Source organism: Pan troglodytes, chromosome Y (assembly GCF_028858775.2).
Source record: "Pan troglodytes isolate AG18354 chromosome Y, NHGRI_mPanTro3-v2.0_pri, whole genome shotgun sequence".
NCBI classification, from domain to species: Eukaryota; Metazoa; Chordata; class Mammalia; order Primates; family Hominidae; genus Pan; species Pan troglodytes.
The window spans coordinates 6,745,922-6,771,846 of record NC_072422.2 but is presented as its reverse complement, the minus strand read 5'-3'; the positions used below and the strand labels follow the sequence as shown (position 1 = coordinate 6,771,846).

Below are 25,925 nucleotides of genomic sequence, written 5' to 3'. Positions count from 1 at the left end.
CCCACTCTGTCCTGTAGGAAGAATCCCAACACATCCCACACCCATTCACTCTACAACTTTAGAGGCCCAGCTCCAACGCAGACTGGTAATTTCCATGAAGAGAATAAAGCACGTGGATGGATCAATTCACTTTCACACCCGAATAAAGTGGATAAACATACACACACACACACAAACACAAAGACACACTCACACACACACACAGACACAGAGTCACACATCCTTGAGAATGTTTATTTTTCATTCCATACAATCCAAATTTACCCCCTCTTCCTGATTTCTGGTGACTCGATCTCTTTTTCCTTTAGTTCCTGTGCATAAGACCATGCTGAGTACTGCCGTCCTGCATACTGTTGTAACTTTTTAGGAGTTCTGCTGTATTAGGTAAAATCTGATGCTCCATCATATTCAACTCAACAACTGGGAGTCCCCTAGAGAAACACAAACTCACGTTAAAACGCATTTTCTCTGAGCCATACCTTGAAATGTTTCAATTGTGGGGCCCGCTGAGAAAAGGATATCCCTTCCCCATTTGTGATCCCTTAAACTTCCTCCTACCACGTGTTACAAACTGTTCTGCGCAATCCCTGCCCCATTCCCAGTATTGTCTGTGAGGGGAGTCAGCTAACAAGATGCACTGTACCCTAAAAGCACACAGAAGTCTGATGGGGCAACAGCTTAAGGAAATCCATCAATCTAAACAGTCCTTTGTGGTTTGGGGCAAGGATGATCAGGACGCACATTCAGGGAGCCCAATCTTATGGGGTTGGTAGGATGACTGCCGGAGGGGTTCACAGCCATGGAATCAAGTGCCACAGACTGAACTGAATGATTTTCAGCTTTACTCCTCATTGATTCTGGAAATGGACGATTCTTCACTGGGCTTAAGACTCCACAGCTATCACCTGCTTTGCGTGAAGTCTCTAATGTGCCTTTTCAGCCCAATGCCATGAACGTCCTGGATTCTGTCACTCTCTGTCTTCCTCTCAAGGAATTTCTACATGTACCAAAGGAGCCTCAATTTCTACATTTCTGAAATGAGCACCCAGGCTCCCTGAATAGGCAGGTGCATCAACCCCCTTATACTAGGCATCAAACAGCTCCAGTCCCAACTAACGGCTCACCTGACGTCTCTGTTCCCTCTTCAGGTGGCTTCATCCTCTTGTAGTATTGCAGGGGATTGCGCCACAGCTCCTTACATAGGATCTGTCAGGGGACTCAATCGGGAAAGGCCTCATCAGGGCTCAGAAAGGTGACCCAAGCAGCTGGGAACACACGGGGTCATTTCTCATGTTTCCCAGTGAGGACTCACCTCAGCAATCTTGTTAGATCCTGCGAAGTTGTGGTCAGAGAACCAGTTGAAGAAGTTAAGGCTGCTGCTGTGGTGTCTGCGGCGATAGGCCTCCACTTCATAATACGGATACCACTCAATTGGAGTGGAATGAGAAGCCCTGTATTCTACAGAGACAGGAGTTTTTGTGGGAAGGGGGCTGGATCACGTCGGCAATGATCCACCCGCCATCTTCCTTCCACTACCCATCCTGGGAGCCACCTGTCACCTGTGATGTTCACCAGATATTCCTTGGTAATCACTTCATTCTGGAAGTAGGGGTTACTCCGAAAGAACAACATGATCTTGCAGAGATGAACAGGATGCTTCTCTTCTTCCACCTGTCAGGACAAGGTGGAGAAAGCTTAAATACGTTTTCGGGTGAGGTGCTCACTCTTGCTTACAGGAATGAATTATTTCCCTTACCCTCCCCCGCTAAACCCTCTAGCCTCAGTCTTCCTGGCCTCACCTCCAGGCTGACCATGTAGCTCAGCATGTCTTCATCTTCGTCAGTGACATCTGGGGGTGGTTTGCAATCTGATTTAGGTCAAAGAGACTTTATACACGATGGAAGGGAAAGCGACGAGCAGCAGGGAAGAAGGCCTAAGCGCACCCAGAGGCTGGGGTAGGGGATTTCTCAGATCTGCTTCCATGTATGATCTCCTTTCACCTCCCCCTCCCCGTAAACTAAGGCCTCCTGTGTTCACAGAGGGTGTATGATTCTGAGGCTGACTGCACTGACATGGGGAGGCGCGATTTGCAGAGACTTGCTGGTGTCTGAGGAGTGGCAGAATCTGCTTAGAGCCGAAGACGCCCAGTCCCAGATCGGACTAGCAAGGGGCAGCAATCACACTCCCTTAAAAATAGCTTGCTTCACCGAAAAACCTCTTCTGGTCTGAACTCGCTTCTGCTCTTCAAAAAGATGCCCCAAACGTCTGCTGCTCGGCATCACCAAGGGTTTCTCTGCCGCTTGCAGGACAATAGTACCCACGCCTGCTGTGGCTTTCCGCAGCCACATTTGTCCGTGGCAACTCCCCTTTGTTCCCCAAAGAGTCACATCGACGCCGAGCTGCCCATCGGTCACTTACACTTCCCCGAGAGCACCTCTCCACTAGAAAGGCCGAAGAAACACTGAGAAGGATACAACATTGGCCCAGAAGCCAGGGACGCTCTGGATGACGGCGCCTCTGCGGTCTAGGTGGGGCTTGCGCCTCCGCTCCATCTTTTCCCGCTGCCGAGAAAAGGCCTTCCTGGCTTGGGCATTAACCGGCTCCAGCTCCACCTGAACGGCCAGCAGCTCCTCCAGTGCAGACTCTGGGGTCATGGGCCCAGGGCCAGGCTGTGCCCGCTGGGCCTCCTCCTGCCGCTCCACGAGGCCCTCCTCCTCCGCCACCACCTCCACCTCCGCCATTATGTCATCCAACAGCAGCACCGCCTCCTCCCCCAAAGCCGCCTGCTCACTCTCCACCCCGGCCGCCCCCTCCTGTACAGCCTCCATCCTGAAGGCGGTGCCCTCCTCGGCACTCGCACGCACCAAGGCCTGTGCTGCCCGACCCACGCCACAGGAACCCTGCCGCAGCCTCTATGGCACCCGGTAGCTCAGCGAGCCCTCAGGGCGCATGCGCCGGGCTTCCAGGCGCCCCCTAAGGGACTGCGCGCGAAGGGCCGAGGGGCCGCACCCAGGCCGACTTCCTCCCGTCGGGGCCAATCAATGGGAGGGCGGTGGGCGTCTCCCTGGGCGGCACAGCCACTGGCGGGCCTGCATCTCCAGCCCCCCACCCCCCGCCTTCCCTGCCCAAGCCTCCTCCGAGAAGCCCTTGGAGCTTGTGCCGGGTAGCTAGGCATCCAGGCACACGCGGGCTGCGTGGCCTTTGGAATTGTGGGCATGGCAGCCCTGTGCCCTGACATCCTCAGTGTGGCAAGCCATGAACATCTCTGTGTGTCACGAACACAGGAAACATCTCTCTTCGTTAGGCAGGCCAGGTAGATGGTACGGAAGTAATACTGCAGATCCAGAGAAAACTCTCTGGTTCCTGGGGCTAGGGCGGCAGGGGTGTCCTGGGGGAAGTGATCGGGGCGGGCACGTGGGAGGAAAGTCGCCTGCCTTATAAAAGATTAATTGTGAGGAGAAAGTTATGCTTCCCATTACTACAAATACACAAGTATGATTTCATCCAAAGCTGAAAGCAGTCAATATAATTTGTTTTTAATGTTTTATTTAAAATCCTTAATTTCAACAGGATTACTCAAGAAAAATAACGTTAATCGTATTAAATAATGTTGATGTATTCCCTTTAATTGTTGATTATTTCAAATGTACGTAAAATAGTAAATGGCACTGTACAATGTAGTTTCATGAAGCATTCTTTATAGTTTTCATAAAATTGACAGTCTCCATGGAATATTTTAAGACTGAGGAAGTTCCATATATCATTTTATTGTACTTCCACTTTATTACTTCTTGCATGTCATAACTGATGGATATAAAACTATGTATATTTACAAACATGAAAAACATGGATTTTTGTTTACGTTTTCTAGTGAGACAAAGTTTCCAATACTTATACCTATTTAGGAAAATTTTTACAAACCCAAAGTTCTAATCTGTCTTTTCTTTGAAGTTTCATATTTCAGTCTAGGTATGTAATGGAATTGGCTGGGATCATTCTTTGATTTCACTGTTATTTGTGAGTTTCTGATATGCTTTTAGGAATGTATAGAGTTTCAAGCTTGCTTTCTTCTTCTTCATCTACCTTTGGACCTGTATATGCGATGTCTGCAGTAATGTGCAGTGCTATCTGACATACGGTTGCTGAAAGATACAAGCATATATGCAATTCTTTGTTTCAGTGAATCTTTAGGAACAGACAAGTAACCTGAGACATAATTATGGTATGAATGTAAGCAAGCAGTTTATCATAGAGGTACAATAAGGGTGAAAATAAATGTAAAAATACATGCCTCATCCAAAACATGAGGTAGTCCAAATGAAAAATTTAAGTTGGCGTAAAGAACACTTTAAAAGTTCTGATTCTTTCTGGTGAGAGCAAGGAGCTCAGAAACCATGAGAAAGTCCTTCAGAGCTGCATGTTGGATTTGCAGGTCAGGATGGAAAGCCTGGGTCTGGGGGAGGGTGCTACGGTCCTGGTCTGGTTGAGGTCCTTCTGGGGCTCAGGTGTGTCTCAGCGGGAAAGCTGGGAAGGGGAAACGCATGCTTCACCCCGGCTAGAATGCCACCTCTGCCCACCTAGATGAAATTGCCCCTTCACAGCCCTGTTTCTCCTTCTTGGACAGGCAGGTGGAGGAACTCGGCCACCCTGAATACAAGTGGTAGGAAGAAGTTTGCCTTTCATCACAACATTTACTTCGGAAACAAAGTGATGACTAAGGAGTATTGCATTGGCATCCTCCATGAGGAGTAGAGGGGGTAGTACCTCGGAAGCTGGGCCTGGCGTGAGCCTTCCTGACTCGTCTCCCTCCAGGATACAGGGCGACTGGCTCCACTGCAGTCCAGTGGTTCCAGGGTCATGCAAGTGAAAGCCCGAGTTTCCCGCAGGTCACTGCCTGAGCTTCTTCAGCTGGTTGTCTGACTGTGACGGCCCAGGTTACGGCACGATTGCTGAGGTGGGGCAGCTATGGGGCATCAACGCAAAGGACCTTCTTCGACATTCCTTGGCATCGGAGGAATTGGCTTTGAACCAGAACCTGACCTGTCACGGCCAATTTGCCCAGTCCACCAGATCATCAGCCAGGGCCTGTGGCTCTATATTCTGCAGCACTACCCAAGGGAGTTAGGCCCTCAGGGAGGGAGCAGAGAAGAGGCTAGGGAAGCAGCCCAGGGCTGGGGGTTGAGAGGCCTGTGGGTCCTGGAGGTAGGACACACATAGAGAAGCCAAGGCTCAGGGAGGAGACTGCAGTAAGGAAACTCAGGCCATCATGGGCTGGTGGAGAAATGCCCATCAGGGAACTGTGGTACCCACATTTCACGATGGGGGAACCGTAATCTGCTTAATAGGCATAAGCAGCTAAGGTCAATGGGTGGGAAGCCAGGATCAAGGGATAGCTGCCTCATCATCCCTTGCTAGCTACTTCCCTGTCCTGAGGCTTGCTTCTACCTGGGGTTCAGTTTGGGCTCAACCAGGGATCTCTCACCCTCCACACAGATGCCCACCTGAGGCCTGTCTAGGTCTGCGTCCTCCCAGAATGACTCTCCCAGGCCTGCTAAGTACCGTTTGGATGACACCACGCTCCACTGACATGCTTGCTTCCCTCCGCCATCCTCATTCACCCACCAACTCCCCACCCCAAAAAAGGCAGGCCACCGCACAGGGAATCTGGAGGACCACACAGGGCTCACAGGGGAGGAAATGTGAAGAGACGGCAAAACAGAACAGGACATTCTGTGTGTTTCCAGAAGGCAATCTGCCTGGATATTAAGGCCCACCTCAGTATTGGTGAGGACACCCAGTGTCTCTTGGCCCTGAGCATGTGCACACAAACACGCACATTGTCTAAACGGCATTGACATCACTACTACCGGAGGCATCCTCAGATGCTATACAACCCCTGTAAAAATATCAATGACACAATCTTCTTAGAAAAACAATCTGGGAATCCCAAATTTGCTATGAAATGGCAGAAGATCCTGAAAACCCAGAGCAATCCAGTAAAAAGCACAAAGCTGGAGCCACCACACTACCTAACTTCATGATATACTACTACAAAACTTTTTGTACCAAAATACAATAGCACTGGCAGAAAAGCAGAGACTAGAGCTCAGGAAAAACAACAGGAGCCCAGAACTCAGTCACTGCATTTGCAGCTCACCGCCTTTACCCAAAGAAGCAAGAACGCCCAATGCAAAATCAAGTATCTTCTATAAACTAGGTTGGGGAAATCTGAATAGCCACACAAAGGATTTTACAAGTGGATTATTTATCACCAAACTCCAGTGTCAGATCTGAAACGATAAAAATAGCAGAAGAGATCACAAGGAAGAAGCTCCATGGCGTCCGTGTGTGCAATGATGGTCTCAAAGTGACTGCAAGAACACAGTAAACGCCATCAAAAACAGAGATTGGAATCATAGCAAACTAAAGTGCTTCACCACACCATAGAAAACTCAACATACAGAAGGGGCATCCTACAGGATGGGAGCAATGATTGAATAGTCACAGTACAGAAGGAACTCCCAACAACTCAATAGCATGAAAACAAATGGGCGAAGGCTGCGAAGACTCATTTGTGAAACTGAGACATACAGTTGCCCAGAAGACACACTAAAAGGTCCTCAGTATCCCCAATCCATCACGAAAATGCAAATCAAAAACACAATGAGATTTCTTCTCACTTCAGTCAGAATGCATATTATCCGAAAGTCAAACAAAAAAGAAAGAAAAGAAAACCCTAATCTCTGGTGAGGATGCAGAGAAAACGAATTCCCTGCTCACTTTTGGGGAGAATGTAAATTAGTGCTGGCATTAAAGAAGCTTTATGGCTCTTATTTAAGTATAAACAGTCTTCAGAAATCTACAAGTAGAACCACCCACTATATGATCCAGCAAATCAGAATACCCGGGCACGCCCACTAGTACACAGATCAGTATGTTGAAGTGGTGCGTGCACCCATGCAATTATTGCTGCACTCATTACGTTTTTGCTGTAGCCAAAATACGGAAGCAACCTGAGTGTCCCTCCATTGATAAATGGATTTAAAAATGCAGCAAAAACACGTATGCGCAATGGAAATATGTTGACTATGGGAATCTGCTGAATGTGTGCATGCCATTCTGTTAAGTGACATAAGCCAGGTATCAGAAAGGAAAATAGCACATGATCTCATTCTTATATGAAATCAAAAAAGCGGACTTCAGAGAAGTAAGACTCCAAAGACTGCGGTGAAGAGGGTGCACTGACGAGATGCTGGATGAAGAACTCATACTTCTAGTTATAAAGGAGGAGTAGGTTAAAAATATTTTCTTCAGCATGCTCACTATAACTAGTGGTAACATATTCTTTCTCTAAAAATATTTGAATACAGTGCATGCCATGTTTTTTCACAACAAAAATGACAACTATGTGAGGTCACACATATGTTGATTGGCTGGATGTATCCAATGCAGAATGTATATGACCTGTTGAACATCACGCCTTAAGTGGTAAATATGTATCATTTCATATGACATTTTTAAATTAAACCTACAATTTTTAAAATGCCTTAACAAAATAAATGCAAATAAAATATTGTATTATAAAGCAGTGCTTTTCTTTTCTAGCAAAGTCTTTTTCATGGCACAGGAAAGAATGCAAGCCTTTTGGTAACTTGAGAAATAAATACATTTGTGTACATGTATATATATAATATATACATGTATATACGTATATAAATGTGCATATATACGTATATACATGCATATACGTATATATGTGTGTATATATGTATTTTTATATATGTGTGTATATATATGAAAATCCCTATGAATGCTGATGATGAGTTGAAAGATAGAAATTCCAGGCACAGAGACTATAGTCCATGAATTGAAACCTTCAGTGCATGTTTCAAAACAAGACGTGAGGAGGAGGAAGAAAAAAGTAAAAAACACAAAGCCATGGCAGGTCCATGGGTTACACCTGTCATCCCAGCACTTTGGTAAGCTGAGGTGGGAGGATTGCCTGCACTCAGGAGTTCCAGATGAGCCTGGGGCAACATGGACCCACATTCAAAAAGTAAGTATTTAGTTAATTGGTACATAGCTTGGAGGGGTGGCATGCATCTGTACTGCCAGGTGTGTGAGAGTCTGAGTTGAGAGGATCACATGGGTGTGTGGTGCCTGGGCTGCAGTGGGCTGAGATCGTGGGGCTGCTGTCCAACCTAGAAGACAGAGTAAGACCCATTCTCGGAAAACAAACAAAAAACAGTCACATTAGGTAAATTAAAACTATGTAGTGTGAGGAGAATCAAAATAAACGAAACATCATCAGAGCCTATGCGATCTGATGAAGGAAACCAGCTTTCACATAATAACAGCCCCAGCTGGGGAGAACAATGAGAAAGGGCAGAGAGAACACTGTAAATAATAACACGCCAAATTCCCCAAATGAGTTAAAAGACATAAAAGTACAAAGAGTGCTTCTTTGCAATTCAATGCCCTTGAATTCAGAATTAGAAAGTAAACCCAGAGAGAGAATAGAAAGATAGACGATACAGATGGAGAGCGTGTGTTGGGGAAGTAAGGGAAGGATGAAAGGAGGGGTGTAAAGGAAGGAAAGGAAAAAAGGAAGGGAGAGAGACTGATAGATGTTCAAAGACACAGATACAAAGTCTACAATGGTTGTAGAGATAGGCACGTGCAAATTGCCGCAGGGAGTGTGGAAAAATATCGGAACCACGGAGACCTAGGTGGAGTCAGAGAAAATATACAAACTCGCACAGAGAAATAAACATACACAACCAGAAACACACACGTGGTAGTTTAAACATGAAAAGACACCAAGTCCCTGTCGGTACAAATCACAGATGTGCTTCCGAGTTACTGAGGCACAATGCAAATTTGTCAGTGCCCTTAGCATCTGTGGCCCACGTGCACGGATATTCAGTGGAAGAAGTGTTACACAGCCTTTATAATTCAGCACGATCTGTGATAATACCAGAAGAAGGGATCTCATGTGAAATCACTAGACTGAATTGCACGTAGGACTCAAGGAAGAAGCCCAGTCTGCTGCATTCACTCGGTGGGGTGGCAATATGGCTGAGCCACCAACCCATGGCACGCCCATCCATTGTAGACAGTTCCTGGTTTGCTGCCTGCCTTGGAAAAAGCTCCTCCCCTACCACCACTTTAAAACAGGCTAGCTCCAAAACCAGTCCTGGCATCCATTTACGGTCATTTTCTTATCTATTTACCTCCTAGAAAAATCATTGCAAGACCCTTTCCTCAACATTTTCCTATGCATTAAATTTGGGGAAACGCATTTTAAGACGACCTCGTTATAGGCAAGTCCCCAGACGTTTCCTAATCTGAGTTGCGCAGAGTGCACACACCAATCTGTTGCCCCATTGCCACTATACGGATACCGTACTGGACCACAGTGTCTTTGACATGCACACAGTAGGATAGAGGGCAGCTTGAGGGGGCCAAAGAGTTCCGACTGTTTTCAGAATAATTTGCTTAGAAAACGTGTTTCTCCTGTGTTTGTGGGTCAGGGGGACGGTAGTCAGGGAGGACAAGACTCCCGCTCCACAGCTTCAGCTGTCTGCATAGGAGCAGGGACAAAACCGGGCGATAGATTTTCAAAGCTCAACTGCTTTGATACCGAGCAGAAGGGGTAGAATGCATACTGAAGGCACCACAACAGATTCAGGAACTTTGACTGTCAAACCCTCTTCCCTGAAACAACATAGCTCTTCTCACAGAAGCTGTGCTGACAAGAGTCTATACGGGACAGGAATGTTAGCACTCTATTAGCGTGTGGTCAACATGGATGCTCATGTTGGAACTCTTTCATCTGGGAACAGGAAAGAAAGTTCTGCCTCCGACACTGAAATCCTCCTGCCCCATCCTTGACAGAGGCAACCCCTTGTCTTGTGCATAGACACAGGTGTTCCTGGGAAGCAGCCTCCCACTCGCGAATGAAAGCTGTATGTTTTGTCCTCCTGTGTGAGGCTTGCAACACATACTCTACAACTATATTTGCTTTACATTCTAAACCTTAGGCAAAGTATGCTGAAGAGGCCACAGAAAATTAAAGGGCCCTGGGCTCCAGAAACAATCTGCAGTGCCAATCACGAGGGAGAATATAGAGACTCACTAGACTTTGCAAGAGCACAAAATGCACTCGTAGTGTTGTTAGCTACATACGTTATGGGCTCCTCACCTAACATAGAATCTTGGAGAAAAGCTTAACCCAACTAAAGATGTAAACATCCACAAGAGTGTCCATATCCAGGGTCATCAAGTGACAAGAGAGTCCCTGGATGGATTCTCCAACAATCTTATATTCCACTAATCCACGCCCTTTCCCCTCACTTCTGTAAGTTTGTCTTTTCCCGTAGTCATCTATGCCAAAAGCGTATCCTGAATGCCTTCCCACATGCCTCTGTCACCTTTCCCACAGTCCCTCCATACACCTTACATGCCCATTTCTTCTCACGTTGATGTTTCAGAAGTCCTGAGAGGCTGATTGTCCCAGAAAAGGATTATGCATTCACCTTTGAAAGAACATGTGGATTCAACACGAAAGCGAACTTTAAGATTTCCATCATCCTGTGCTTATCTATTGTGTATGATGATACTCAAAATGAAGGATTTTGGAGGTCCCAGCAAACTGGGACCTGGAAACCCAGTAACCCCATTCCTTGAACTATCTCTGCTTCCACAGGATGAAGTCAGCCTCCAACTAAGCTGTCTTTTGCTTTTACCTCCCCCACTCTGTCCTGTAGGAAGAATCCCAACACATCCCACACCCATTCACTCTACAACTTTAGAGGCCCAGCTCCAACGCAGACTGGTAATTTCCATGAAGAGAATAAAGCACGTGGATGGATCAATTCACTTTCACACCCGAATAAAGTGGATAAACATACACACACACACACAAACACAAAGACACACTCACACACACACACAGACACAGAGTCACACATCCTTGAGAATGTTTATTTTTCATTCCATACAATCCAAATTTACCCCCTCTTCCTGATTTCTGGTGACTCGATCTCTTTTTCCTTTAGTTCCTGTGCATAAGACCATGCTGAGTACTGCCGTCCTGCATACTGTTGTAACTTTTTAGGAGTTCTGCTGTATTAGGTAAAATCTGATGCTCCATCATATTCAACTCAACAACTGGGAGTCCCCTAGAGAAACACAAACTCACGTTAAAACGCATTTTCTCTGAGCCATACCTTGAAATGTTTCAATTGTGGGGCCCGCTGAGAAAAGGATATCCCTTCCCCATTTGTGATCCCTTAAACTTCCTCCTACCACGTGTTACAAACTGTTCTGCGCAATCCCTGCCCCATTCCCAGTATTGTCTGTGAGGGGAGTCAGCTAACAAGATGCACTGTACCCTAAAAGCACACAGAAGTCTGATGGGGCAACAGCTTAAGGAAATCCATCAATCTAAACAGTCCTTTGTGGTTTGGGGCAAGGATGATCAGGACGCACATTCAGGGAGCCCAATCTTATGGGGTTGGTAGGATGACTGCCGGAGGGGTTCACAGCCATGGAATCAAGTGCCACAGACTGAACTGAATGATTTTCAGCTTTACTCCTCATTGATTCTGGAAATGGACGATTCTTCACTGGGCTTAAGACTCCACAGCTATCACCTGCTTTGCGTGAAGTCTCTAATGTGCCTTTTCAGCCCAATGCCATGAACGTCCTGGATTCTGTCACTCTCTGTCTTCCTCTCAAGGAATTTCTACATGTACCAAAGGAGCCTCAATTTCTACATTTCTGAAATGAGCACCCAGGCTCCCTGAATAGGCAGGTGCATCAACCCCCTTATACTAGGCATCAAACAGCTCCAGTCCCAACTAACGGCTCACCTGACGTCTCTGTTCCCTCTTCAGGTGGCTTCATCCTCTTGTAGTATTGCAGGGGATTGCGCCACAGCTCCTTACATAGGATCTGTCAGGGGACTCAATCGGGAAAGGCCTCATCAGGGCTCAGAAAGGTGACCCAAGCAGCTGGGAACACACGGGGTCATTTCTCATGTTTCCCAGTGAGGACTCACCTCAGCAATCTTGTTAGATCCTGCGAAGTTGTGGTCAGAGAACCAGTTGAAGAAGTTAAGGCTGCTGCTGTGGTGTCTGCGGCGATAGGCCTCCACTTCATAATACGGATACCACTCAATTGGAGTGGAATGAGAAGCCCTGTATTCTACAGAGACAGGAGTTTTTGTGGGAAGGGGGCTGGATCACGTCGGCAATGATCCACCCGCCATCTTCCTTCCACTACCCATCCTGGGAGCCACCTGTCACCTGTGATGTTCACCAGATATTCCTTGGTAATCACTTCATTCTGGAAGTAGGGGTTACTCCGAAAGAACAACATGATCTTGCAGAGATGAACAGGATGCTTCTCTTCTTCCACCTGTCAGGACAAGGTGGAGAAAGCTTAAATACGTTTTCGGGTGAGGTGCTCACTCTTGCTTACAGGAATGAATTATTTCCCTTACCCTCCCCCGCTAAACCCTCTAGCCTCAGTCTTCCTGGCCTCACCTCCAGGCTGACCATGTAGCTCAGCATGTCTTCATCTTCGTCAGTGATCAGGGCTGACATCTGGGGGTGGTTTGCAATCTGATTTAGGTCAAAGAGACTTTATACACGATGGAAGGGAAAGCGACGAGCAGCAGGGAAGAAGGCCTAAGCGCACCCAGAGGCTGGGGTAGGGGATTTCTCAGATCTGCTTCCATGTATGATCTCCTTTCACCTCCCCCTCCCCGTAAACTAAGGCCTCCTGTGTTCACAGAGGGTGTATGATTCTGAGGCTGACTGCACTGACATGGGGAGGCGCGATTTGCAGAGACTTGCTGGTGTCTGAGGAGTGGCAGAATCTGCTTAGAGCCGAAGACGCCCAGTCCCAGATCGGACTAGCAAGGGGCAGCAATCACACTCCCTTAAAAATAGCTTGCTTCACCGAAAAACCTCTTCTGGTCTGAACTCGCTTCTGCTCTTCAAAAAGATGCCCCAAACGTCTGCTGCTCGGCATCACCAAGGGTTTCTCTGCCGCTTGCAGGACAATAGTACCCACGCCTGCTGTGGCTTTCCGCAGCCACATTTGTCCGTGGCAACTCCCCTTTGTTCCCCAAAGAGTCACATCGACGCCGAGCTGCCCATCGGTCACTTACACTTCCCCGAGAGCACCTCTCCACTAGAAAGGCCGAAGAAACACTGAGAAGGATACAACATTGGCCCAGAAGCCAGGGACGCTCTGGATGACGGCGCCTCTGCGGTCTAGGTGGGGCTTGCGCCTCCGCTCCATCTTTTCCCGCTGCCGAGAAAAGGCCTTCCTGGCTTGGGCATTAACCGGCTCCAGCTCCACCTGAACGGCCAGCAGCTCCTCCAGTGCAGACTCTGGGGTCATGGGCCCAGGGCCAGGCTGTGCCCGCTGGGCCTCCTCCTGCCGCTCCACGAGGCCCTCCTCCTCCGCCACCACCTCCACCTCCGCCATTATGTCATCCAACAGCAGCACCGCCTCCTCCCCCAAAGCCGCCTGCTCACTCTCCACCCCGGCCGCCCCCTCCTGTACAGCCTCCATCCTGAAGGCGGTGCCCTCCTCGGCACTCGCACGCACCAAGGCCTGTGCTGCCCGACCCACGCCACAGGAACCCTGCCGCAGCCTCTATGGCACCCGGTAGCTCAGCGAGCCCTCAGGGCGCATGCGCCGGGCTTCCAGGCGCCCCCTAAGGGACTGCGCGCGAAGGGCCGAGGGGCCGCACCCAGGCCGACTTCCTCCCGTCGGGGCCAATCAATGGGAGGGCGGTGGGCGTCTCCCTGGGCGGCACAGCCACTGGCGGGCCTGCATCTCCAGCCCCCCACCCCCCGCCTTCCCTGCCCAAGCCTCCTCCGAGAAGCCCTTGGAGCTTGTGCCGGGTAGCTAGGCATCCAGGCACACGCGGGCTGCGTGGCCTTTGGAATTGTGGGCATGGCAGCCCTGTGCCCTGACATCCTCAGTGTGGCAAGCCATGAACATCTCTGTGTGTCACGAACACAGGAAACATCTCTCTTCGTTAGGCAGGCCAGGTAGATGGTACGGAAGTAATACTGCAGATCCAGAGAAAACTCTCTGGTTCCTGGGGCTAGGGCGGCAGGGGTGTCCTGGGGGAAGTGATCGGGGCGGGCACGTGGGAGGAAAGTCGCCTGCCTTATAAAAGATTAATTGTGAGGAGAAAGTTATGCTTCCCATTACTACAAATACACAAGTATGATTTCATCCAAAGCTGAAAGCAGTCAATATAATTTGTTTTTAATGTTTTATTTAAAATCCTTAATTTCAACAGGATTACTCAAGAAAAATAACGTTAATCGTATTAAATAATGTTGATGTATTCCCTTTAATTGTTGATTATTTCAAATGTACGTAAAATAGTAAATGGCACTGTACAATGTAGTTTCATGAAGCATTCTTTATAGTTTTCATAAAATTGACAGTCTCCATGGAATATTTTAAGACTGAGGAAGTTCCATATATCATTTTATTGTACTTCCACTTTATTACTTCTTGCATGTCATAACTGATGGATATAAAACTATGTATATTTACAAACATGAAAAACATGGATTTTTGTTTACGTTTTCTAGTGAGACAAAGTTTCCAATACTTATACCTATTTAGGAAAATTTTTACAAACCCAAAGTTCTAATCTGTCTTTTCTTTGAAGTTTCATATTTCAGTCTAGGTATGTAATGGAATTGGCTGGGATCATTCTTTGATTTCACTGTTATTTGTGAGTTTCTGATATGCTTTTAGGAATGTATAGAGTTTCAAGCTTGCTTTCTTCTTCTTCATCTACCTTTGGACCTGTATATGCGATGTCTGCAGTAATGTGCAGTGCTATCTGACATACGGTTGCTGAAAGATACAAGCATATATGCAATTCTTTGTTTCAGTGAATCTTTAGGAACAGACAAGTAACCTGAGACATAATTATGGTATGAATGTAAGCAAGCAGTTTATCATAGAGGTACAATAAGGGTGAAAATAAATGTAAAAATACATGCCTCATCCAAAACATGAGGTAGTCCAAATGAAAAATTTAAGTTGGCGTAAAGAACACTTTAAAAGTTCTGATTCTTTCTGGTGAGAGCAAGGAGCTCAGAAACCATGAGAAAGTCCTTCAGAGCTGCATGTTGGATTTGCAGGTCAGGATGGAAAGCCTGGGTCTGGGGGAGGGTGCTACGGTCCTGGTCTGGTTGAGGTCCTTCTGGGGCTCAGGTGTGTCTCAGCGGGAAAGCTGGGAAGGGGAAACGCATGCTTCACCCCGGCTAGAATGCCACCTCTGCCCACCTAGATGAAATTGCCCCTTCACAGCCCTGTTTCTCCTTCTTGGACAGGCAGGTGGAGGAACTCGGCCACCCTGAATACAAGTGGTAGGAAGAAGTTTGCCTTTCATCACAACATTTACTTCGGAAACAAAGTGATGACTAAGGAGTATTGCATTGGCATCCTCCATGAGGAGTAGAGGGGGTAGTACCTCGGAAGCTGGGCCTGGCGTGAGCCTTCCTGACTCGTCTCCCTCCAGGATACAGGGCGACTGGCTCCACTGCAGTCCAGTGGTTCCAGGGTCATGCAAGTGAAAGCCCGAGTTTCCCGCAGGTCACTGCCTGAGCTTCTTCAGCTGGTTGTCTGACTGTGACGGCCCAGGTTACGGCACGATTGCTGAGGTGGGGCAGCTATGGGGCATCAACGCAAAGGACCTTCTTCGACATTCCTTGGCATCGGAGGAATTGGCTTTGAACCAGAACCTGACCTGTCACGGCCAATTTGCCCAGTCCACCAGATCATCAGCCAGGGCCTGTGGCTCTATATTCTGCAGCACTACCCAAGGGAGTTAGGCCCTCAGGGAGGGAGCAGAGAAGAGGCTAGGGAAGCAGCCCAGGGCTGGGGGTTGAGAGGCCTGTGGGTCCTGGAGGTAGGACACACATAGAGAAGCCAAGGCTCAGGGAGGAGACTGCAGTAAGGAAACTCAGGCCATCATGGGCTGGTGGAGAAATGCCCATCAGGGAACTGTGGTACCCACATTTCACGATGGGGGAACCGTAATCTGCTTAATAGGCATAAGCAGCTAAGGTCAATGGGTGGGAAGCCAGGATCAAGGGATAGCTGCCTCATCATCCCTTGCTAGCTACTTCCCTGTCCTGAGGCTTGCTTCTACCTGGGGTTCAGTTTGGGCTCAACCAGGGATCTCTCACCCTCCACACAGATGCCCACCTGAGGCCTGTCTAGGTCTGCGTCCTCCCAGAATGACTCTCCCAGGCCTGCTAAGTACCGTTTGGATGACACCACGCTCCACTGACATGCTTGCTTCCCTCCGCCATCCTCATTCACCCACCAACTCCCCACCCCAAAAAAGGCAGGCCACCGCACAGGGAATCTGGAGGACCACACAGGGCTCACAGGGGAGGAAATGTGAAGAGATGGCAAAACAGAACAGGACATTCTGTGTGTTTCCAGAAGGCAATCTGCCTGGATATTAAGGCCCACCTCAGTATTGGTGAGGACACCCAGTGTCTCTTGGCCCTGAGCATGTGCACACAAACACGCACATTGTCTAAACGGCATTGACATCACTACTACCGGAGGCATCCTCAGATGCTATACAACCCCTGTAAAAATATCAATGACACAATCTTCTTAGAAAAACAATCTGGGAATCCCAAATTTGCTATGAAATGGCAGAAGATCCTGAAAACCCAGAGCAATCCAGTAAAAAGCACAAAGCTGGAGCCACCACACTACCTAACTTCATGATATACTACTACAAAACTTTTTGTACCAAAATACAATAGCACTGGCAGAAAAGCAGAGACTAGAGCTCAGGAAAAACAACAGGAGCCCAGAACTCAGTCACTGCATTTGCAGCTCACCGCCTTTACCCAAAGAAGCAAGAACGCCCAATGCAAAATCAAGTATCTTCTATAAACTAGGTTGGGGAAATCTGAATAGCCACACAAAGGATTTTACAAGTGGATTATTTATCACCAAACTCCAGTGTCAGATCTGAAACGATAAAAATAGCAGAAGAGATCACAAGGAAGAAGCTCCATGGCGTCCGTGTGTGCAATGATGGTCTCAAAGTGACTGCAAGAACACAGTAAACGCCATCAAAAACAGAGATTGGAATCATAGCAAACTAAAGTGCTTCACCACACCATAGAAAACTCAACATACAGAAGGGGCATCCTACAGGATGGGAGCAATGATTGAATAGTCACAGTACAGAAGGAACTCCCAACAACTCAATAGCATGAAAACAAATGGGCGAAGGCTGCGAAGACTCATTTGTGAAACTGAGACATACAGTTGCCCAGAAGACACACTAAAAGGTCCTCAGTATCCCCAATCCATCACGAAAATGCAAATCAAAAACACAATGAGATTTCTTCTCACTTCAGTCAGAATGCATATTATCCGAAAGTCAAACAAAAAAGAAAGAAAAGAAAACCCTAATCTCTGGTGAGGATGCAGAGAAAACGAATTCCCTGCTCACTTTTGGGGAGAATGTAAATTAGTGCTGGCATTAAAGAAGCTTTATGGCTCTTATTTAAGTATAAACAGTCTTCAGAAATCTACAAGTAGAACCACCCACTATATGATCCAGCAAATCAGAATACCCGGGCACGCCCACTAGTACACAGATCAGTATGTTGAAGTGGTGCGTGCACCCATGCAATTATTGCTGCACTCATTACGTTTTTGCTGTAGCCAAAATACGGAAGCAACCTGAGTGTCCCTCCATTGATAAATGGATTTAAAAATGCAGCAAAAACACGTATGCGCAATGGAAATATGTTGACTATGGGAATCTGCTGAATGTGTGCATGCCATTCTGTTAAGTGACATAAGCCAGGTATCAGAAAGGAAAATAGCACATGATCTCATTCTTATATGAAATCAAAAAAGCGGACTTCAGAGAAGTAAGACTCCAAAGACTGCGGTGAAGAGGGTGCACTGACGAGATGCTGGATGAAGAACTCATACTTCTAGTTATAAAGGAGGAGTAGGTTAAAAATATTTTCTTCAGCATGCTCACTATAACTAGTGGTAACATATTCTTTCTCTAAAAATATTTGAATACAGTGCATGCCATGTTTTTTCACAACAAAAATGACAACTATGTGAGGTCACACATATGTTGATTGGCTGGATGTATCCAATGCAGAATGTATATGACCTGTTGAACATCACGCCTTAAGTGGTAAATATGTATCATTTCATATGACATTTTTAAATTAAACCTACAATTTTTAAAATGCCTTAACAAAATAAATGCAAATAAAATATTGTATTATAAAGCAGTGCTTTTCTTTTCTAGCAAAGTCTTTTTCATGGCACAGGAAAGAATGCAAGCCTTTTGGTAACTTGAGAAATAAATACATTTGTGTACATGTATATATATAATATATACATGTATATACGTATATAAATGTGCATATATACGTATATACATGCATATACGTATATATGTGTGTATATATGTATTTTTATATATGTGTGTATATATATGAAAATCCCTATGAATGCTGATGATGAGTTGAAAGATAGAAATTCCAGGCACAGAGACTATAGTCCATGAATTGAAACCTTCAGTGCATGTTTCAAAACAAGACGTGAGGAGGAGGAAGAAAAAAGTAAAAAACACAAAGCCATGGCAGGTCCATGGGTTACACCTGTCATCCCAGCACTTTGGTAAGCTGAGGTGGGAGGATTGCCTGCACTCAGGAGTTCCAGATGAGCCTGGGGCAACATGGACCCACATTCAAAAAGTAAGTATTTAGTTAATTGGTACATAGCTTGGAGGGGTGGCATGCATCTGTACTGCCAGGTGTGTGAGAGTCTGAGTTGAGAGGATCACATGGGTGTGTGGTGCCTGGGCTGCAGTGGGCTGAGATCGTGGGGCTGCTGTCCAACCTAGAAGACAGAGTAAGACCCATTCTCGGAAAACAAACAAAAAACAGTCACATTAGGTAAATTAAAACTATGTAGTGTGAGGAGAATCAAAATAAACGAAACATCATCAGAGCCTATGCGATCTGATGAAGGAAACCAGCTTTCACATAATAACAGCCCCAGCTGGGGAGAACAATGAGAAAGGGCAGAGAGAACACTGTAAATAATAACACGCCAAATTCCCCAAATGAGTTAAAAGACATAAAAGTACAAAGAGTGCTTCTTTTCAATTCAATGCCCTTGAATTCAGAATTAGAAAGTAAACCCAGAGAGAGAATAGAAAGATAGACGATACAGATGGAGAGCGTGTGTTGGGGAAGTAAGGGAAGGATGAAAGGAGGGGTGTAAAGGAAGGAAAGGAAAAAAGGAAGGGAGAGAGACTGATAGATGTTCAAAGACACAGATACAAAGTCTACAATGGTTGTAGAGATAGGCACGTGCAAATTGCCGCAGGGAGTGTGGAAAAATATCGGAACCACGGAGACCTAGGTGGAGTCAGAGAAAATATACAAACTCGCACAGAGAAATAAACATACACAACCAGAAACACACACGTGGTAGTTTAAACATGAAAAGACACCAAGTCCCTGTCGGTACAAATCACAGATGTGCTTCCGAGTTACTGAGGCACAATGCAAATTTGTCAGTGCCCTTAGCATCTGTGGCCCACGTGCACGGATATTCAGTGGAAGAAGTGTTACACAGCCTTTATAATTCAGCACGATCTGTGATAATACCAGAAGAAGGGATCTCATGTGAAATCACTAGACTGAATTGCACGTAGGACTCAAGGAAGAAGCCCAGTCTGCTGCATTCACTCGGTGGGGTGGCAATATGGCTGAGCCACCAACCCATGGCACGCCCATCCATTGTAGACAGTTCCTGGTTTGCTGCCTGCCTTGGAAAAAGCTCCTCCCCTACCACCACTTTAAAACAGGCTAGCTCCAAAACCAGTCCTGGCATCCATTTACGGTCATTTTCTTATCTATTTACCTCCTAGAAAAATCATTGCAAGACCCTTTCCTCAACATTTTCCTATGCATTAAATTTGGGGAAACGCATTTTAAGACGACCTCGTTATAGGCAAGTCCCCAGACGTTTCCTAATCTGAGTTGCGCAGAGTGCACACACCAATCTGTTGCCCCATTGCCACTATACGGATACCGTACTGGACCACAGTGTCTTTGACATGCACACAGTAGGATAGAGGGCAGCTTGAGGGGGCCAAAGAGTTCCGACTGTTTTCAGAATAATTTGCTTAGAAAACGTGTTTCTCCTGTGTTTGTGGGTCAGGGGGACGGTAGTCAGGGAGGACAAGACTCCCGCTCCACAGCTTCAGCTGTCTGCATAGGAGCAGGGACAAAACCGGGCGATAGATTTTCAAAGCTCAACTGCTTTGATACCGAGCAGAAGGGGTAGAATGCATACTGAAGGCACCACAACAGATTCAGGAACTTTGACTGTCAAACCCTCTTCCCTGAAACAACATAGCTCTTCTCACAGAAGCTGTGCTGACAAGAGTCTATACGGGACAGGAATGTTAGCACTCTATTAGCGTGTGGTCAACATGGATGCTCATGTTGGAACTCTTTCATCTGGGAACAGGAAAGAAAGTTCTGCCTCCGACACTGAAATCCTCCTGCCCCATCCTTGACAGAGGCAACCCCTTGTCTTGTGCATAGACACAGGTGTTCCTGGGAAGCAGCCTCCCACTCGCGAATGAAAGCTGTATGTTTTGTCCTCCTGTGTGAGGCTTGCAACACATACTCTACAACTATATTTGCTTTACATTCTAAACCTTAGGCAAAGTATGCTGAAGAGGCCACAGAAAATTAAAGGGCCCTGGGCTCCAGAAACAATCTGCAGTGCCAATCACGAGGGAGAATATAGAGACTCACTAGACTTTGCAAGAGCACAAAATGCACTCGTAGTGTTGTTAGCTACATACGTTATGGGCTCCTCACCTAACATAGAATCTTGGAGAAAAGCTTAACCCAACTAAAGATGTAAACATCCACAAGAGTGTCCATATCCAGGGTCATCAAGTGACAAGAGAGTCCCTGGATGGATTCTCCAACAATCTTATATTCCACTAATCCACGCCCTTTCCCCTCACTTCTGTAAGTTTGTCTTTTCCCGTAGTCATCTATGCCAAAAGTGTATCCTGAATGCCTTCCCACATGCCTCTGTCACCTTTCCCACAGTCCCTCCATACACCTTACATGCCCATTTCTTCTCACGTTGATGTTTCAGAAGTCCTGAGAGGCTGATTGTCCCAGAAAAGGATTATGCATTCACCTTTGAAAGAACATGTGGATTCAACACGAAAGCGAACTTTAAGATTTCCATCATCCTGTGCTTATCTATTGTGTATGATGATACTCAAAATGAAGGATTTTGGAGGTCCCAGCAAACTGGGACCTGGAAACCCAGTAACCCCATTCCTTGAACTATCTCTGCTTCCACAGGATGAAGTCAGCCTCCAACTAAGCTGTCTTTTGCTTTTACCTCCCCCACTCTGTCCTGTAGGAAGAATCCCAACACATCCCACACCCATTCACTCTACAACTTTAGAGGCCCAGCTCCAACGCAGACTGGTAATTTCCATGAAGAGAATAAAGCACGTGGATGGATCAATTCACTTTCACACCCGAATAAAGTGGATAAACATACACACACACACACAAACACAAAGACACACTCACACACACACACAGACACAGAGTCACACATCCTTGAGAATGTTTATTTTTCATTCCATACAATCCAAATTTACCCCCTCTTCCTGATTTCTGGTGACTCGATCTCTTTTTCCTTTAGTTCCTGTGCATAAGACCATGCTGAGTACTGCCGTCCTGCATACTGTTGTAACTTTTTAGGAGTTCTGCTGTATTAGGTAAAATCTGATGCTCCATCATATTCAACTCAACAACTGGGAGTCCCCTAGAGAAACACAAACTCACGTTAAAACGCATTTTCTCTGAGCCATACCTTGAAATGTTTCAATTGTGGGGCCCGCTGAGAAAAGGATATCCCTTCCCCATTTGTGATCCCTTAAACTTCCTCCTACCACGTGTTACAAACTGTTCTGCGCAATCCCTGCCCCATTCCCAGTATTGTCTGTGAGGGGAGTCAGCTAACAAGATGCACTGTACCCTAAAAGCACACAGAAGTCTGATGGGGCAACAGCTTAAGGAAATCCATCAATCTAAACAGTCCTTTGTGGTTTGGGGCAAGGATGATCAGGACGCACATTCAGGGAGCCCAATCTTATGGGGTTGGTAGGATGACTGCCGGAGGGGTTCACAGCCATGGAATCAAGTGCCACAGACTGAACTGAATGATTTTCAGCTTTACTCCTCATTGATTCTGGAAATGGACGATTCTTCACTGGGCTTAAGACTCCACAGCTATCACCTGCTTTGCGTGAAGTCTCTAATGTGCCTTTTCAGCCCAATGCCATGAACGTCCTGGATTCTGTCACTCTCTGTCTTCCTCTCAAGGAATTTCTACATGTACCAAAGGAGCCTCAATTTCTACATTTCTGAAATGAGCACCCAGGCTCCCTGAATAGGCAGGTGCATCAACCCCCTTATACTAGGCATCAAACAGCTCCAGTCCCAACTAACGGCTCACCTGACGTCTCTGTTCCCTCTTCAGGTGGCTTCATCCTCTTGTAGTATTGCAGGGGATTGCGCCACAGCTCCTTACATAGGATCTGTCAGGGGACTCAATCGGGAAAGGCCTCATCAGGGCTCAGAAAGGTGACCCAAGCAGCTGGGAACACACGGGGTCATTTCTCATGTTTCCCAGTGAGGACTCACCTCAGCAATCTTGTTAGATCCTGCGAAGTTGTGGTCAGAGAACCAGTTGAAGAAGTTAAGGCTGCTGCTGTGGTGTCTGCGGCGATAGGCCTCCACTTCATAATACGGATACCACTCAATTGGAGTGGAATGAGAAGCCCTGTATTCTACAGAGACAGGAGTTTTTGTGGGAAGGGGGCTGGATCACGTCGGCAATGATCCACCCGCCATCTTCCTTCCACTACCCATCCTGGGAGCCACCTGTCACCTGTGATGTTCACCAGATATTCCTTGGTAATCACTTCATTCTGGAAGTAGGGGTTACTCCGAAAGAACAACATGATCTTGCAGAGATGAACAGGATGCTTCTCTTCTTCCACCTGTCAGGACAAGGTGGAGAAAGCTTAAATACGTTTTCGGGTGAGGTGCTCACTCTTGCTTACAGGAATGAATTATTTCCCTTACCCTCCCCCGCTAAACCCTCTAGCCTCAGTCTTCCTGGCCTCACCTCCAGGCTGACCATGTAGCTCAGCATGTCTTCATCTTCGTCAGTGATCAGGGCTGACATCTGGGGGTGGTTTGCAATCTGATTTAGGTCAAAGAGACTTTATACACGATGGAAGGGAAAGCGACGAGCAGCAGGGAAGAAGGCCTAAGCGCACCCAGAGGCTGGGGTAGGGGATTTCTCAGATCTGCTTCCATGTATGATCTCCTTTCACCTCCCCCTCCCCGTAAACTAAGGCCTCCTGTGTTCACAGAGGGTGTATGATTCTGAGGCTGACTGCACTGACATGGGGAGGCGCGATTTGCAGAGACTTGCTGGTGTCTGAGGAGTGGCAGAATCTGCTTAGAGCCGAAGACGCCCAGTCCCAGATCGGACTAGCAAGGGGCAGCAATCACACTCCCTTAAAAATAGCTTGCTTCACCGAAAAACCTCTTCTGGTCTGAACTCGCTTCTGCTCTTCAAAAAGATGCCCCAAACGTCTGCTGCTCGGCATCACCAAGGGTTTCTCTGCCGCTTGCAGGACAATAGTACCCACGCCTGCTGTGGCTTTCCGCAGCCACATTTGTCCGTGGCAACTCCCCTTTGTTCCCCAAAGAGTCACATCGACGCCGAGCTGCCCATCGGTCACTTACACTTCCCCGAGAGCACCTCTCCACTAGAAAGGCCGAAGAAACACTGAGAAGGATACAACATTGGCCCAGAAGCCAGGGACGCTCTGGATGACGGCGCCTCTGCGGTCTAGGTGGGGCTTGCGCCTCCGCTCCATCTTTTCCCGCTGCCGAGAAAAGGCCTTCCTGGCTTGGGCATTAACCGGCTCCAGCTCCACCTGAACGGCCAGCAGCTCCTCCAGTGCAGACTCTGGGGTCATGGGCCCAGGGCCAGGCTGTGCCCGCTGGGCCTCCTCCTGCCGCTCCACGAGGCCCTCCTCCTCCGCCACCACCTCCACCTCCGCCATTATGTCATCCAACAGCAGCACCGCCTCCTCCCCCAAAGCCGCCTGCTCACTCTCCACCCCGGCCGCCCCCTCCTGTACAGCCTCCATCCTGAAGGCGGTGCCCTCCTCGGCACTCGCACGCACCAAGGCCTGTGCTGCCCGACCCACGCCACAGGAACCCTGCCGCAGCCTCTATGGCACCCGGTAGCTCAGCGAGCCCTCAGGGCGCATGCGCCGGGCTTCCAGGCGCCCCCTAAGGGACTGCGCGCGAAGGGCCGAGGGGCCGCACCCAGGCCGACTTCCTCCCGTCGGGGCCAATCAATGGGAGGGCGGTGGGCGTCTCCCTGGGCGGCACAGCCACTGGCGGGCCTGCATCTCCAGCCCCCCACCCCCCGCCTTCCCTGCCCAAGCCTCCTCCGAGAAGCCCTTGGAGCTTGTGCCGGGTAGCTAGGCATCCAGGCACACGCGGGCTGCGTGGCCTTTGGAATTGTGGGCATGGCAGCCCTGTGCCCTGACATCCTCAGTGTGGCAAGCCATGAACATCTCTGTGTGTCACGAACACAGGAAACATCTCTCTTCGTTAGGCAGGCCAGGTAGATGGTACGGAAGTAATACTGCAGATCCAGAGAAAACTCTCTGGTTCCTGGGGCTAGGGCGGCAGGGGTGTCCTGGGGGAAGTGATCGGGGCGGGCACGTGGGAGGAAAGTCGCCTGCCTTATAAAAGATTAATTGTGAGGAGAAAGTTATGCTTCCCATTACTACAAATACACAAGTATGATTTCATCCAAAGCTGAAAGCAGTCAATATAATTTGTTTTTAATGTTTTATTTAAAATCCTTAATTTCAACAGGATTACTCAAGAAAAATAACGTTAATCGTATTAAATAATGTTGATGTATTCCCTTTAATTGTTGATTATTTCAAATGTACGTAAAATAGTAAATGGCACTGTACAATGTAGTTTCATGAAGCATTCTTTATAGTTTTCATAAAATTGACAGTCTCCATGGAATATTTTAAGACTGAGGAAGTTCCATATATCATTTTATTGTACTTCCACTTTATTACTTCTTGCATGTCATAACTGATGGATATAAAACTATGTATATTTACAAACATGAAAAACATGGATTTTTGTTTACGTTTTCTAGTGAGACAAAGTTTCCAATACTTATACCTATTTAGGAAAATTTTTACAAACCCAAAGTTCTAATCTGTCTTTTCTTTGAAGTTTCATATTTCAGTCTAGGTATGTAATGGAATTGGCTGGGATCATTCTTTGATTTCACTGTTATTTGTGAGTTTCTGATATGCTTTTAGGAATGTATAGAGTTTCAAGCTTGCTTTCTTCTTCTTCATCTACCTTTGGACCTGTATATGCGATGTCTGCAGTAATGTGCAGTGCTATCTGACATACGGTTGCTGAAAGATACAAGCATATATGCAATTCTTTGTTTCAGTGAATCTTTAGGAACAGACAAGTAACCTGAGACATAATTATGGTATGAATGTAAGCAAGCAGTTTATCATAGAGGTACAATAAGGGTGAAAATAAATGTAAAAATACATGCCTCATCCAAAACATGAGGTAGTCCAAATGAAAAATTTAAGTTGGCGTAAAGAACACTTTAAAAGTTCTGATTCTTTCTGGTGAGAGCAAGGAGCTCAGAAACCATGAGAA

General features: G+C 47.1%; 2 protein-coding genes and 1 pseudogene across 4 annotated transcripts; all 3 read right to left on the bottom strand.

Annotated features, from left to right (window-relative positions):
- Positions 1-221: 221 nt before the first annotated feature.
- LOC112207447 (testis-specific Y-encoded protein 3-like) lies at positions 222-2,951 on the bottom strand (annotated as a pseudogene).
- An 8,021-nt stretch (positions 2,952-10,972) lies between these two features.
- LOC129138960 (testis-specific Y-encoded protein 3) lies at positions 10,973-13,715 on the bottom strand. Of its 2 annotated transcripts, none has more exons than XM_054677332.2 (6): positions 13,237-13,715; positions 12,552-12,629; positions 12,312-12,423; positions 12,065-12,210; positions 11,877-11,958; positions 10,973-11,183 (listed from the first exon to the last, which is right to left on the bottom strand). In XM_054677332.2, exons 1-6 carry the CDS (start codon positions 13,588-13,590, stop codon positions 11,161-11,163), a joined length of 795 nt encoding a protein of 264 aa, XP_054533307.1. In that variant the 5' UTR covers positions 13,591-13,715; the 3' UTR covers positions 10,973-11,160. The 2 variants fall into 2 exon arrangements, with proteins under 2 accessions (XP_054533307.1, XP_063661089.1); XM_063805019.1 differs by having other exon boundaries at positions 11,877-11,969; positions 13,237-13,713.
- Positions 13,716-21,734: 8,019 nt separating this feature from the next.
- LOC129138955 (testis-specific Y-encoded protein 3) lies at positions 21,735-24,477 on the bottom strand. Of its 2 annotated transcripts, none has more exons than XM_054677324.2 (6): positions 23,999-24,477; positions 23,314-23,391; positions 23,074-23,185; positions 22,827-22,972; positions 22,639-22,720; positions 21,735-21,945 (listed from the first exon to the last, which is right to left on the bottom strand). In XM_054677324.2, exons 1-6 carry the CDS (start codon positions 24,350-24,352, stop codon positions 21,923-21,925), a joined length of 795 nt encoding a protein of 264 aa, XP_054533299.1. In that variant the 5' UTR covers positions 24,353-24,477; the 3' UTR covers positions 21,735-21,922. The 2 variants fall into 2 exon arrangements, with proteins under 2 accessions (XP_054533299.1, XP_063661088.1); XM_063805018.1 differs by having other exon boundaries at positions 22,639-22,731; positions 23,999-24,475.
- Between the last annotated feature and the right edge of the window lie 1,448 nt (positions 24,478-25,925).